This window comes from Telopea speciosissima, chromosome 11, assembly GCF_018873765.1.
Source record: "Telopea speciosissima isolate NSW1024214 ecotype Mountain lineage chromosome 11, Tspe_v1, whole genome shotgun sequence".
Lineage (NCBI taxonomy): Eukaryota > Viridiplantae > Streptophyta > Magnoliopsida > Proteales > Proteaceae > Telopea > Telopea speciosissima.
Genome location: NC_057926.1, coordinates 57,081,649 through 57,097,123, shown reverse-complemented (window position 1 = coordinate 57,097,123; position 15,475 = coordinate 57,081,649). Strand labels below are relative to the sequence as shown.

Here is a 15,475-nt window from a genome sequence, read left to right as displayed (position 1 = left end):
TTATAAGGACGGTGGCAGAATTGTAATTAAACTGAAATTGCTAAATGGATGGCAGATTTGTAATTATGGAGATTCAACTAAAATTCTGAATGACACGTGAGAGATGGAAGGGTATACTTGGAATAAAAGGAAAATAAAGGGTAAGTTATCATTGGACAAAAGGGTGAGGGTAGTTTAGGAAATAAAAATAAATAAAGAAAAGAGACAAAAGTCGGATCGTGGGTGGAGTTACCGTTGGGAGTTGGACTTTGTTACTAACAGTGCAAAAATGGCGGAAGGAAGGGACCTTTGGCAGAATCGAAGAACCAGTGTGCGACTTCGACTCCAAGGGGAAGACGGTGACTACGACTGAGGGCGTTGAATCGCAGCGGGAAGTCGGGACACCAGAAGCCAGGTATGTAATGTTTCTTTGTTCTGTACTGTCTCTGCCCTCTCTTCTATTCTTCTTTCTCTGTCACGCACTCTCTTTTTTTTTTTTTTTTGTTTGGTTCTGGCTGAAGGGTGATAGTGGGTTGGGGTTATGCTCAGGAAATCAAAAGAGATGGGATTGGGGATTTGTCTGTAGGAATCGCAGGGGTGGGATGGCTCAACGGAAGGAGTGAGTCTGTTTTTTTTTTTTTTTTGGTGGGAATAGCAGGGTTTGTTGCCGTTGGGGTTTCAGTGGAGTTGAAGGAGAGAAAGAAGGGAAGAGGTGCTGCAGAAGATGGAGATTGCTGTAATGGTAGAACAGCAATGGGAAAAATAGAAAACGAAGGAGAAGAGATGGGGTTACTGTTACCGTAGAACAGTAATGGGAAAGGAAGTTTGGGAAGAGGGAAAAAGAGATGAGAGCGATTGACAGGGAAGGAGATGAATCTTTGCTCTGATACCAGTTATTGGGGGACAGAATAGGAGAAGAAGAGAAGTTAAAAAGAAATCAGAATTTCAGGGGGGAGAAGAAGAAGAAGCAGCAGTAGGGGGGAGAAGAAGCCGTGAGAAGAAGGAGGAGGGGGGTGCACTCGCACAAGCTCAATTTTCAATTCACTCTTGCATATCTCTAATTATGGGGAATTACATCATATATAAAGAGAAATAAAAGACACCCAAAATTAAAGACTCCTAATTGCTTACTAAAACCAGGCTAACTAAAATAGAAACCCAATAAAACTCAAATTGGAAATTTCCCTGTGTCTAATAACTACCTTTAAATAAAAGATTACATAACAATTTCCCAAATAAAATAAACTTCCTAAAATCCTACTAGATCCAAACACTCAAACTGGACCCGGTTCAACTGGGTTTGGGTCGGTCCAATGTAGTACAGCAGTTAGGTCGGCCCGGTCCAAGATTGTCCTGCATCAGAATAAGTCTAGGGTTCGGTTCTGTGCATGTTGGGCCTTTGGTCCCATGGTTTTTTTTATGTAATAGGCCACTTTTATGGGTCTAAAGTAGGGGTATATAGGTTGCATACGGGATTAACTCCATAATTATTTTATTTTCATGTTTTAGTGTCACCCTTTTTTTTATTTAATGTAATATTGTTTTTCTTTGGGTCCACACTTCCCATGAATTAGTCAAGGGAGGTGATATTAGAGCTAGCCGGCTAAGCATATTTACACTCCTAGGCTGCATAGGAATTGGGCCTTTGGCCATTATAAATAAAGGATTCGGTGGGGGAGTTTTTCTCACCTCTGAATTTTTGAAAATTTGTTATTGCTGCTCTGCAACTATGTTTCTTCTTTGAAGAATTGCTTTGTGTTTGATCAAAGCTGGTGGGATTGGTGTTTGATCCAATTGACACCTTGCGGTGTGAAGCTCGGGTGGTTCTTTTGAAGCTCTCCTTCAAGTTACTTGAAGATTTCTTTGAAGTTCTAGTTAAAGATCCAATTTTTATTCAAGTTTCATCCTCAAACAAGCTACTGCCAAGAGTAATCTGCAACTACAGTAAGTTTGAGACATCCCTATCCCCATCCTCCTTCTAATCCTCTACAACCCCAACCCTAGTTTTCCCTTTGGTGTTATTTTCAGTTTTCCCATACCTTAAATCCTCCACAGACCTAACCAGCCATCAGAACTTCATCAAACTTCAACCACAACACCCCATGCCCATAAGGAGAACTCGATCTCCCTTGCTGCCCATCCCAACCACTGAAACCCTAATTCTCCCCATCCCAAACCAAAAATCAAAACCCTAGTTTCTGCCGAGCCCAAACCAACCCTCAGAACAGTTTACAAATCTGATCGATTATCCCTTATACCCTCCTAAGAAAACCATTCAAGTTTGGTTAACTTTTGTCCAGCTAAACCCTAGAAATCCATCTTTTCCACTATTCCAAAACCTGAAACCCTAACCCTAATTTGCTGCCCATTCAAGTTTACACCCTTCCAAGCATCAAAACATCTCAGGACCTTCACTGATAGACTCCCCTACCTTGACTTGACATAACCCATACATCAAACCCTAACCCTAATTTCACCAAAAACCCTATTTTTGACCTAGCCAGTTCACCAGTTCGTAACAGATCCTGATTTACTGGCTCTTAGTTGGCCTTGTACCAATCTAGAACTACATTACCAGAAATTTTAACAGAAGCTCAATGATCTCACGCTAACTGATGATTAAATCTGTTAGCCATCTGCATTAAACACAGTTTCTGTTTGGACAACTTTATTTGTCATTTTATCAGTCACTTTCAAAAGAACATCGAATTTCATCTTTTAGAGTTAATATCTATTCTGTCTAAATATCCTTTTAGGATTGCATATCTGATGCAAAAATCTAAACAATGTTTCTTCATCCACGGCAAAGCAACTAAAAAGAACATTGGAATTGAGTTCTCATAAAATAATTAATCAGTGAAGTACAACTGTACAACCACGATGAGATCAACTGGGAAGTGTCTAAAGGCATCATACCTTAGCTACACGATCAATCTCGGACAACAGCAGTGCCTTACGAGACTCAGGTATTTTGAGGAAAAGAACACGTCTGATTTCTTTGTTCCAGAAGACAAAAATACAATGTAAGAATGAAATCTGAAACTTGATATGACACAATAAGCAAAAAAAATATCCAAACTGAAGACAATGAAGAACAGTTAAAAAAAAATTACTACAAAAAAAAAAAATCAAAAGCTGAATAGATATGAATATAATCAAATCATCATTTTAAATATAATGCTAGACTGCTAGTAGTATTTTGCAGAGCCTTGGTGCAACAGTAAAGGTTGTTCCATTGTGACCAAGTGGTCAAGGATTCGAGTCTGGAAATAGCCTTTCTGCGAAAGCAGGGGTAAGGCTGCGTACATTATGACCCTCCCCAGACCCTGCAGTGGCGGGAGCCTCATGCACTGGGTACGCCCTTTGCCCTTTCCTAGTAGTATTCAGCAGAGACAGCGATCGCACAGAGGGTAAGAGACATGCTAAGTCTAGTACATAGGCCTTATACTGACAAAAGTAGCAGATCAGGAGACCTAAGTAAGCCACTGAGGTTAGCAAAGGAAAAACCTGTAAATGGAAGATAATATGTTGAACAGATAGACTTTGTTGCAGATGATGAGACGTTGCAAAACATAAACAAGAAGAAAAGGCAGTGGGATGGAAAAGGAAAATGACTAATGAAAAAATGTCAAAAGAGCTAGCCAAGAGAAACTTCTTGAAAATCCAGGAAAACAACAGCAGAAAGAGGAAAAGTATATATTTGAGTCAAAACTATAGAGCTGATAGCATACACCTATAAGAGCAGAAAAAGTAATTAGATAATCCAAAGGTCGTGTTTGTCAGAGAGAACCTATAAGGTAAAAATAGGGAAACATTAGAAATACAACAGAAACCAATGTGCTGAGTGTCGTCCCGAATATTAATCAATAAACTTACACGTCAATTTATAATTACATCTAGACAAGCTTAAATAAATTAGTGCATGGATGATAACTATAAATGGCGAAAATCTATATTCCTTTCCATACAAATAGGTTCATTCATGCGAATCAACTGAGTAATTTTAATCTACACAAACAGTCTGATATAAACTTCAAGGTGGTATTAAGATTTCCTAAGAAAAAGTAGCCACAAACATAGTTAACCTGTTTGAGCATGCCAGAATGAACTTTTAAAATGAGTGAATTTAGTTAATGCTAATTGTTACGTCAAAATTCATTTGCCTCCCATCCAGTTTCCTGTCAGTTATTAGCATCTTCACATATTCAGGTTGTTGTGCAGTTCTGTTATGTAGTTCCTCATGCAGGTTTATCACCAAATTGGGTTTCTTTCCCTAGAAATAAGTCTAGGGTTGGGTTATGAACATGTTGGGCCTTTGATCCCATGGGTTTTCTACGTAATAGGCCACTTTAATGGGCTTAAAATATGGGTACATAAGTTGCATACGGGATTAGCCCTATACTTAGTTTATTTTCATGTTTTAGTGTCTTAAACTGAACTGGTTGAACCACTGGTACAATTTAAGTGATTTTAGAATATTCTCTTAGGATAGAATCCTTTTAACTTAAGTCATATTTTAGGGTCCACACCTCTACACGAATCTTAGAGAGGGAGTGTTTTGTATTTAGACTCAGCCTAGGATTTATTATTCCTAGGCTGCGTAGGAATTTAAGCCTTTGGCCATTATAAATAAAAGCAAACCGTGGGGCTCCTCTTTACCTCACTGTTTATGAAATTTCTCTCTTGCAAGCTACTGCAACTTTTCTTCTCCTGAAGATATGCTTTGTGAATGATCAAAGCAAGGTGGGATTGGTGTGTGATCCAATCTACACCTTGCGGTGTGAAGCCCGGGTGGTTCGTTGGTGGGATTGGAGTCTGATACAATCGACACTCTGCAGTGTGAAGCCCGAGTGGTTCTATTCAAGTTCTAGTTTCAAGTTCCAAGTTCCAATTTTTATTCAAGCTACAGCTATTTCATGCTGCTGCCGATCATTCTCTGCATCCAAGTAAGTCTGAGATATCCCCAACCCCATTTTTCTTCTTCTAATCCTCTACTGCCCTAACCTTAAGTTTTCCCCCTTTTTGTTTTTCAATTTTCCATAACCCTAAGTTACCCACAGACCTAACCAACAACCCAAATCTCATCAAACATTGACCATAACATCTCCATCATACCCCCTACACTCAATCCTAGCTTCTGCCCCAAACCCATCATCAAAATCCTAATTTCTCCCATCTCAAATTCAAAACCCAAAACCCTAAAACCTGCACAGACCAATTCAGCCATCACATTCTACCCAAATTTGGATCGAATCTTCCCCTCCTCAATTGGGAAACTCGATCTGAGTTTGGTCCCCAAAGTCCCAGACAAACCCTAGGTTCCCTCATTCCCCATTAAACCCCAAAACCGTAACTTTCTGTACAGCTAATTCCAGCCATCAAAACCCTACCCTAACCTAACCAAACTTCACTCACAACCCCATTAGTACTCGATCCTAACTCTAGGCCCATCCCTTGACTCTAAACCCTAGATTCCATCACTTCCATCTTTTTAAAGACCCAAAACCCTAACCCGCTGTCCTTTGAATTCTCTTACTTCCAGCTCTCCAAACATCACTGGACCTTCCCTGATAGATTCCCCTACACCTGCCTAGCATAAGTGCATAACCATACCCTCAAACCCTAACCTATTCACTGATAGATTCCCCTACACCTGCCTAGCATAACCATACCCTCAAGCCCTAACCTAACCCTAACCCTAATTTTGACCTAAAACCTATTTCTGCCCTATTCGTACTGCCTGTTCATAGCAGATCCTGAATCTTTGGCTCCTAGCTGGTCTCCCTGCCGCCTAGGACTACATTAGTTCCTACTTCCTACCAACATTTCCAGGTTGGTGTTTTTATTGTTGTACAATAATAATGTATTCCATCTTTTTATTTTTAATAAAAGAAGTTGTTTGTCTCACCCCCATACCCCCCCCCCCAGGAAAAAATAAAAGGGATCTCAACATACTCAGCAGAAAAGTTTCCCTCTCATTCCTTCTAGATGAAAACAAAAAGAAGATATGTGCATGAATCCTATTCTACCTTTTATAAAGCAATAACAAGTAACATGGCATTCACATTGTATCAAACGTTACATCTTTCAAGAATCTTCTTCAACATTTGGTAGTGATTCCAGAATTTAGGAGCTAAAAAATTAAAGAATTTCCTAACTCTACTACTGGGTAGTTAGTATTGATTGAATCTCTGAGATCTAATACATGAGATCATCAATGCTGGCGGTTAGGATTATTTATTCATTTATCCTCAGTGAAAAGCCAACAAGTTCAGCACAAGGGACTCTCCTAAATTATTACTAAATCATTGTAAGTTAATGATTTCATCAATTGGAGGACTTGTGGTAAAAGTCTAGTCATATAAATCAGCAAGATCAACAGTCCCATGACCACTGGCAAAATATTTAACCAAATGAACAAACTTTCACAGCATAACTTTGTATACCCAATGGCTGGAAAAAGTATGAAGATATAAATGCCAAACATTCGTTGGGTTTACAGCTACAGTTTCATGAGATTGTGACCCATTTGAATTGAACATAGCGAACCAAGTGCATACTTCCCTGATCTTTATATTCTGTCACACCGATTTCTGAAGTTGGTAAAACTAAAACCCAAAGGCATAAATTTGTCACCACGTAAAATTAAACAAGTTACTAAAACTCGGAACTCGGTACCAACTCGGTCCCTTGAAAAACCAAGTCGAGTCGAGATCTCGCCGAGTTGGTGCATTTTTCTTTTCCAACTCGAAGCCTCAACTCAGTGGGATTTAGACCTAGTTTGGGTCTGCAACTTGGTATTCAACCTATTTTAGGCCATTTAAACACAATGGCACTATCAGATTTTACCAAAAAAATGTCCAAATAGGAATTATGTACTGGTCAAACTTAATTTGGTGTGCACGAATGCTGTCAAAATTGCTCTAAATGAAAATAATTTCTTGGACATCAAAACAAATGAATATTTTACCGCACTTTTGGTTTTTAGCAATGTTTTACCATATTAAGATTTATGGTATTTTCAGATTTGAGAAAAACCCCAGCATTAGAGAGTTGAAAATTGCACCTACTGCCGAAAATCCAGTTTTTGTTCTTGAACTGGGGGGTTGACTTTTTTTCCTTTTGGAATTTGATTTTTTTACTATTTTTATTGGATTCAAATAGGGGGGTATTTGCTTATTTATGAATAATATCTTAAGTAAATGAAATACAAATACAAAAGTAAATGAAATACAAATACAAAAACATTTACTTTTGTATTTGTATTTCATTTACTTAAATGATATTAGGCATAAATAAGTGTCTATCTTAGTTCCTGGCCTAAATAAGTGTCTGTATACCAAGGTTTGCATAGATAGGTGTCTGTATACCAAGATTTTCCACCAAGATCTCGAGATCTCGAGAACTCGGCGAGATCTCGGTCGAGTTGTTGCACTTTTGCAACTCGTATGCCAACTCGTCTCAGTTTCTCAAAAAACCGAGAAACTCGCCGAGATCTCGTGAGTTCTCGAACTATGAAATTAAAGGAATTTGATGGGCTCTGAGAAACAAAAGGAATTTGAATATAGAGAAACCAAGTGCATGCTTCCCTGAGATTTATTGTCTGTCAAACCGATTTCTGAAGTTGGTAAAACTAAAACCCAGAGGCATAAATTTGTCACCACGTAAAATGAAAGGAATTTGATGGGCTCTGAGAAACAAAAGGAGCCTTCCATACCATGCAGGCCAAGTACAAAAACCATATAGATCTACATAAAAAGGATGTAACCCTATAAAAATCCTGTTTTCACAGGGCCCCTGAGGGTGGTGAGCTGGAGTCAGACAGTAAGTACTACTACTAGGCATTTTTGCATGAAGTGGACACCCACAGACTCAAACCTGTCTCACAGTTGTCAAGATTTTTGAGCGACCCAAGGTGTTGGAGGGGGCCTGGACGCAAGGCGACCAAGGTGCTTGGATGCCTAGGCAACTCTTTGACAACTATCCCGTGTCTCCATGCCGGCACCTTGAGCTATCACCACCATACCAAGGGATGGCCCAACTGACAGATCTTATATCGGTACACAAAAAAAAAACCCACTGGTTTCTTATATAACCAGTAACTTTCTCCTTGAACTCCTTAGAATTGGAAGCCACCAAATAACTTTTCCAATGGCCCTGTAGGCTGGTTTAGCAAATCCTCCAATATCTCTCTCTCTCTCTCTCTCTCTCTCTCTCTCTCTCTCCCTCCCTCCAAGGATAGCACTAGGCATAAGAGCAAACACTAGCCATGCCCCTTATATATTGATGCCCTTCCAGCAAAACCAGAACCTCTTCCCAGAGGCGTAACCCAAAGCACATTGGCATTCTTCAAACAAAATCCATCTTCAAATGAGAACTGAAAGTACAGAAAAATATGTAAAGGAGCCTCTTATGAACTTGAACAAAAACAAGACATTCAGAACACAATGCCCTTTGACAACCAAACTGCCATTTGCCAGAACCTTTGGAAGGGCAGACCGCAAGAGGCAAATTGAAAACCTGAACCTCAGTGGCAAAACATTTAATCCAAATCTGATTAGGAAAGTCATCCATGTCCTGAAATCCTGAATTCCAAAAGGCAAGGATTGATATTTCATTTAGAACAAACTGTTGAGAGATTAGAATTAGGAGTGAATGCTTGGATGGTCTAAGGTAGACCCCAAGTCATATATTTATAATAAGGAATCAAAACTACATGGACAGAATTGTCCCTATCATAGCCGACATGGCTGTACATGAAATAAAACAATAAAAGTTCAGAATACCCCCAACGGTATTCTGGCCATATAATCCAACACTCCCCCTCAAGTTGGAGCATATATGTCGTGCATGCCCAACTTGACTAAGATAGGAAGAAACACTTTGCCACTTAGCCCCTTGGTGAACACATCGGCTAACTGATCAACAGACTTCACAAAGGGAACACCGATGAGTCCGGCTTCAAGCTTCTCCTTGATGAAATGTCGGTCAACCTCAACATGCTTAGTACAATCATGTTGGACAGGGTTATGAGCAATGCTAATGGCTGCTTTATTATCACAATAAAGCATCATGGGAAGATGGATAGCAACACCAATATCCTACAATAATCCTCTAAACCACAAAAGTTCACAGATTCCTTATGCCATTGCACGGAACTCTGCTTCAACACTGGACCTTGCCACAACATTCTGCTTCTTCGGTCAATAGAGCCAGCCTAATCGGCATCAGTATAAGCTTCAACCTTCAGATGACCATTGGGAGAGAGAAGAATTCCTTTTCCTAGAGCAGACTTTAAATATCGCAAAATACGAAGGACAACCTCCATGCGAGAGGAATAAGGATCATGCATAAACTGGCTCACCAAACTTACAGCAATGGCTATGTCAGGTCGTGTGTGAGAGAGATAGATTAGTTTGCCCACTAATCGCTGATAACGGCCTTTGTCGACAGGTTCACCCTCTTTCTCCCTAAGTCTTGTAGAAACTTCCATAGGAGAATCTAAAGGATGACAACCTAGCAACCCAGTCTCAGACAACAGATCTAGGATATATTTTCTTTGAGAAAGAAAGATGCCCTTTGAAGATTGAGCAACTTCTATCCCTAGAAAATATTTTAGAGTCCCCAAATCCTTTACTTCAAACTCACGGCCAAGAAAGTGCTTCAATTTCATGATAGCATCACCATCATTACCAGTGACCACAATATCATCCACATAGACTATGAGAATAGTTACTTTGTCACCAACTCGTCTGATGAACAAAGTGTGATCAGCATTGCTTTGCTTATATCCTGCTGAAATCATACCCTTGTGAAACTTGCCAAACCAGGCTCCAGGTGACTGCTTCAAACCATAAAGAGCACGCTTCAATTTACAGACCTTGCCCCTGGTCCTGTCATCAGAGAAACCTAGTGGAACATCCATATATACCTCTTCCTCAAGCTCCCCATGGAGGAAGGCATTCTTTACATCCAACTGCTGAAGATCCCACCCAAGATGTGCAGCACAAGACAATAACACCCTTACAGTGTTGAGTTTCGCCACTAGTGCGAAGGTCTCCTGATAGTCAACTCCATAAGTTTGAGTGAACCCCTTTGCAACCAGTCGTGCCTTGTAACGATCCACTGTCCCATCTGCCTTTTGTTTGACCACAAAGACCCATTTAGATTCAACTAATTTTTTCCCTGGAAGAAGAGCCACAAGATCCCACGTATTATTTTTGTGTAGTGCTCGCATTTCTTCCAACATTGCTACCTTTCACTTTCCATCTGTAGATGCTTCCTGCCAATTTTTAGGAATGGAAACAGAAGAAAGAGAAGATACAAATGCACGAAAAGGAGAAAGAGAACTATAAGAAACAAAACGAGATATAGGATGCACAGTGCAAGTCCTAATACCTTTGCGATGAGCAATAGGTAGGTCGGAGGAAGAGGGCTTACCAGGAGAGGAAAGATCTGGATCTTGAGCCGGCAACTGGATGGGTATCGGTGCTACAGGGGATTGAAGCTGTCCCCTTTTGGTGCTTCCTTTTTTATAGGTGATCATATTGGAGTTGTCAATCTTCTTCTGAAACTCACCAATAGTTCTATGGACAGGAGTCAACTCCCCCTGAATAGAAACATCAACAACACTCTTTCCCATGGTCTCCCCTATAAAGGACTCCCTTCGGATGAGGGGGGAATAGTCAGAGGGGGCTGGACAGCAGCCAAGAGAGATTGGGCAACAGTCAAAGGAGGCTAGGCAGCAGCCGTAGGTGGCTGGACAGCAACTGTAGGTGGCTAGACAGCAGCCGTAGGGGTTAGAAAAGGAGGAACCTCAAGAAGAGGAACCTCAAAGGACAACACATCTTCACTAGAACACTCCCCCTGAAGAGGTGGTGAAGAATAATAGAAAACTGTCTCATGAAAAATAACATTCATATTGACCAAAGTACGGCAGGAAGGGGGGTGGTAGCACTTGTAACCCTTCTGGGTTGGTGAATAACCCAAGAAAATACAACGTAACACCCTAGATTCAAGTTTGCCTGGAGATTTTGTATCTCTAGCATAACACACACAACCAAACACCTTGGGAGTAACAACAAAGGAGGAATTCCCCAGTAAAACTTCAGCTGGACTACGGGAGTCAAGAACCTGGGAAGGTAGCCTATTGATGAGATAGGCAGCAGTGAGTTCATCTCCCAAATACTGAGATGGGATATATCTAGCAAAAATCAAAGCCCTGGCCACCTCTAACAAGCGGTGGTTTTTCCTTTCTGCCAAACCATTCCGGGCAGGGGTATCAACACAACTGGTCTAGTGAACAATACCATGGTTAGCTAGATAGTTTTGAAAGTGAGATTCTTTATACTTGGTTCCATTACCACTTATCAATATTTTGAGAGTAGCCTGAAACTGAGTTTGGACCATTTTATGAAAATGCCGAAAATACTCAAAAACATGATTTTTTGTGTGTAAAAGATACACCCATGTGTGCCTAGAGTGACAGTCAATAAAAGAAACAAACCATCGGTGACCAAAAAGAGATGTTTTATGACTAGGACCCCAAACATCAGAATGCACCAATTGAAAACAAGAACTCCTTTTATTTGATAAAGAATAAGTTGATCGTGTCTGTTTGGCCAGAACACAAGCCTCACAAAAAAAGTCATCCTTAGTACATGGGTGACCAAACTAGGAAATAAATGTGCTAAAATTCCTAATGGAGGGTGACCTAATCTAGAGTGCCATTGGTAAAGTTCAGAAGAAACCAAGGAGTTCTAAGGTAGCGGAGAAGGTAATGGTGGTGGAGAGGGACGACCATCTTCAAGCAGGTACAATCCACCATGCACTTTACCCAATCGAATCGTCTTCCCAGAGTCTAGATCCGGAAAATTACAATGGGAAGGAAAAAAAAAATTACTTTGAAATTAAGATCACGAGTAATACTACTACTAGAAAGAAGATTAGTAGTAAAATTAGGAATATGTAAAACAAAGGAAAAAGGAAGAGAAGAAGTAGTACAGTTGATGATTCCTTTTCCAGATATGAAGGGAAGGGAACCATCAGCTACTTTGACCTTGTCTTTCCTAGAAGTGGGAGAATAACGACGGAACAGGCTATAGGAACCGGTCATGTGATCTGTAGCTCCAGAATCTATGATCCAAGGATGGGAAGCTACAGAAGCACAGTGACCACCAAATGGAATACCTGACCGGGCAAAGTGTGAACCTGAAGGAGCAATGGAGTTGGCAGTATCAACTGATGTAGTAGAGGCAACAGCAGCGGAAGTCCTTAGCACATGTAGGAATGCATGTAGATCATCCTAGAATAGACCAATGTCAGTAGCAGGGGCTGTAGTAACAGTCTCAGTGTGATGAGCCTTGTTCTTTTGCTTTGTCTTTGTCTTGGCAGCCCTTTTTGCTTCAAAGTCAGCTGGTTTCCCACGAAGTTTCCAGCACTTCTCTTTGGTGTCGTAGGGTTTGTGACAGTGCTCACAAACAACAGTCCCTGTGGTAGAATCACCAAGAGAAGCAGTGCCAACAGGTGCAAGAGTAGCCGGGGCAGCAGCCTTGAGGGCTGATCTGTCAGTAATAGGGGGTGTAGCATGGCAGCCCTGCGGTTTTCCTCGGAGGAGACCAAAGCATAAGACTGTTCAAGGGTGGGAAAATGTTTATGGCCCAACACCTGAACCCGAATTTGGTCATACTCCACATTCAAACCAGCAAGAAAGTCATACACTCTGATCTTGTCCACATGCTTCTTGTATGAAGTAATGTCAACAGCTGTAGTAGGGTGATAATCAGAGAAGTGGTCCAATTGCTGCCAAAGGCTGTGCAAAGTAGAATAGTATGTGGAGACTGACAACTCTCCTTGAGTAGTGTGAAGCACCTTCTGCTTGAGTTCATACACCTGGGCATCATTGCCAAGCTGCTCATAAGTTTCCTTGCAAGCAGCCCATATTTGAGAGGTTGTATCAAGGAGAAGAAATCCATGCGCAAGTTCTGAAGTCATCGAACCAATGAGGTATGACATGAACACCCCATTATTCAAGCCATCTTTCTTGAGCATGACCAGTCTCAGTTGGCATGACAATGGTGCCATTAATGTGACCAGTAAGGCCACGGGCAGCATTGGCAAAGGAAGCAGACCGAGACCAAAGCAAGTAATTGAAACCATCCAGTTTGATTGGATTAGGAGGAAAGGTATGAAATTCTGATTTGCCTTGGCCATCACCAATAAAAGTTGCAGTCAAATCAACTGAATCACCCATGATCATAGAGAAGTTGGTGTGATGAGAAACCCAAGAATCCCTTCAAGCTAAGGGCTGAAATTTGGTGGAGAATCCTTTTTTAATGTAGGGAGAGATGTCTCAAACAACCAGCAGCATCTGAAAGAGAAATCCTTGAGATCAACTTTTTCAGGGTTTTGAAAAAAACCCTGATTTTGCTGAAATCGATGGAGGGATGATTGCTGACAAAAAAACACCAGATAGAGCTGAAACTTGGATCGAGTATGCTTCTAATAGGACTGAAGTACTCCTCCAAAAAACCAGCCCCAATGGAAACCTGAAACTCCTAGATCAATATTTGTCAGGGTTTTTGAGAAAACCCTGATTTGATGAAAAGAAATCGATCTAGGTCTTCAATCTTGTTGGAGATAGGAACTTATCCAAAGAAATAAATACTGCCGCAGTTCTTGAGTCTTCAATGAGGTAGATTGGGCCCTTGGAAAGAAGTGAAAGCAATCCAAAAAAAACTGAAGAAGCAAATATCGCAGGCAGCAAGAACTTGTCCCTATCTATCAAAACTGTATAATAGGATGAGGTAAAGGAGGGCAGCAACTGGATCTGTCGATCACCTCATCAGTGCTGCCCTAGTGGGAGAATGATGGAGAGAAAATATCAAAACAGAAGAGGGGGTGGGAAGAAGAGATCGAGAGTCAAAGGGAGGAGGGGGGAAATCGAGAATGGTAGGAAATTCCGTAATTCAAACCTGCTCTGATGCCATGTTGAGAGATTAGAATTAGGAGTGAATACTTGGATGGTCTAAGGTAGACCCCAAGTCATATATTTATAATAAGGAATCAAAACTACATGAATAGAATTGTCCCTATCATAGCCGACATGGCTGTACATGAAATAAAACAGTAAAAAATCCATAATACCCCCCACGGTATTCTGGCCCATATAATCTAACACAAACCAACTCTGCTTTCCACAGAATTAAGTTGTTGCAGAGGATGCTTTACACATAACCTTCTCCTTGGTCAAAGTTGCTCGATGATGCTGGTTCCCTCTGGTCTCCTCCGGCACCGACTTGCCGTGCCGGTGTGATCACCTCCTTCTCCCTTGGTTCTCCTTCATCTTTTGGTATGCCGTCTCCATCTTCTACCTCTCCTCTGCCACCTCCTCCTCCACCCTCAAATCCCCTAGTTGGCCAAACTTCAGCCTGGAGTTCGCTCTTTGCTCCTGGTGCTGGCACTCACTCTGATGGACTTCCTCTCCATTTTGTTGCCCCCGCCTCTGTTGGCTCCTCCAAGGTGGCTCTCTGGCCTCCTGACTTCCTTGATTCCAAAGCCAAACTTTGGGAGAATTGCCTTGTCGGACACTTCCTTGGCTCCAGGCCTCCCTTTCATACGATCAAGTTATCTCTCTCCAAGCAATGGCGAACTTAAGGTAGCCTGGATACCTTCCTCTTGGACAATGGGTTCTTCATTTTCAAATTTTCCTCTGAGACTGATAAGGTTCGTGCACTCGAGGGTGGACCCTGGGTGGTAGGAAAGAAACCTATCTTCTTGCGTCAGTGGCACCGTCACCTGCAGCTCCGGCGTGTAAATACCTCCACCATCCCTCTCTGGGTTACTCATCCTAGGCTGCCTCTCAACTATTGGTGCACTGACGGACTTAGTACCGTAGGCTCTATCTTGGGCACCCCTCTTTTTTGAGAACTCGGCGCAAAGATAGGCTGGCTTATGTGAGGATCTGTATTGAGGTCTTTGCGCAAGACCCTCTCCCTTCCTTTATCACGGTGAAGGAGGGTGAAGATTTTTCCTTTGAACAAGAGGTCCACTATGAATGGAAGCCACCTCATTGCGAGGTTTGCAAAACCTTCGGACATGGCTCGAAGCTCTGCATCCCTTCGGCCCAGGCCAACTCTAGCTTAGCTCCCCCTGCCGTTGAAGAAGAGTCAACTGGGCTTCACAAAATCAACAAGGAGCTTCGCTCTGTCTCCCGTGGAAGACTTAGAACCAGGTTTCATCACCGGAACCATTGCTAGAAAGATGATGGGACGTTGATTCAATCAGAACAAGTTCAGTCTGCTTGCTTCTTTGGGACCCCAGCAAAATCTCTATATCCCTCTTGTCCTCTTCATCTCAATTCACTCATCTTTCCTTCTCGGACTGTCTGGGACACCTCTCCTTCTTCATCTCAATTCATTCATCTTTCCCTTATGGATTGATCTTCGATCAATTGCTAGCCAAACTGGGTCTCACCCATGAGGCTTGGGTAGTGATT

General features: G+C 41.5%; 1 protein-coding gene across 2 annotated transcripts in view; it reads right to left on the bottom strand.

Annotated features, from left to right (window-relative positions):
• The window catches only part of LOC122646175 (vacuolar protein sorting-associated protein 54, chloroplastic), a 130,514-nt gene that overhangs the window by 28,838 nt on the left and 86,201 nt on the right, over positions 1 to 15,475 (bottom strand). For both annotated transcript variants that reach the window (XM_043839668.1, XM_043839669.1), the window contains exon 14: positions 2,896 to 2,975. In XM_043839668.1, the coding sequence (XP_043695603.1) occupies positions 2,896 to 2,975 (80 nt within the window). The remainder of the gene's footprint in view (positions 1 to 2,895; positions 2,976 to 15,475) is intronic.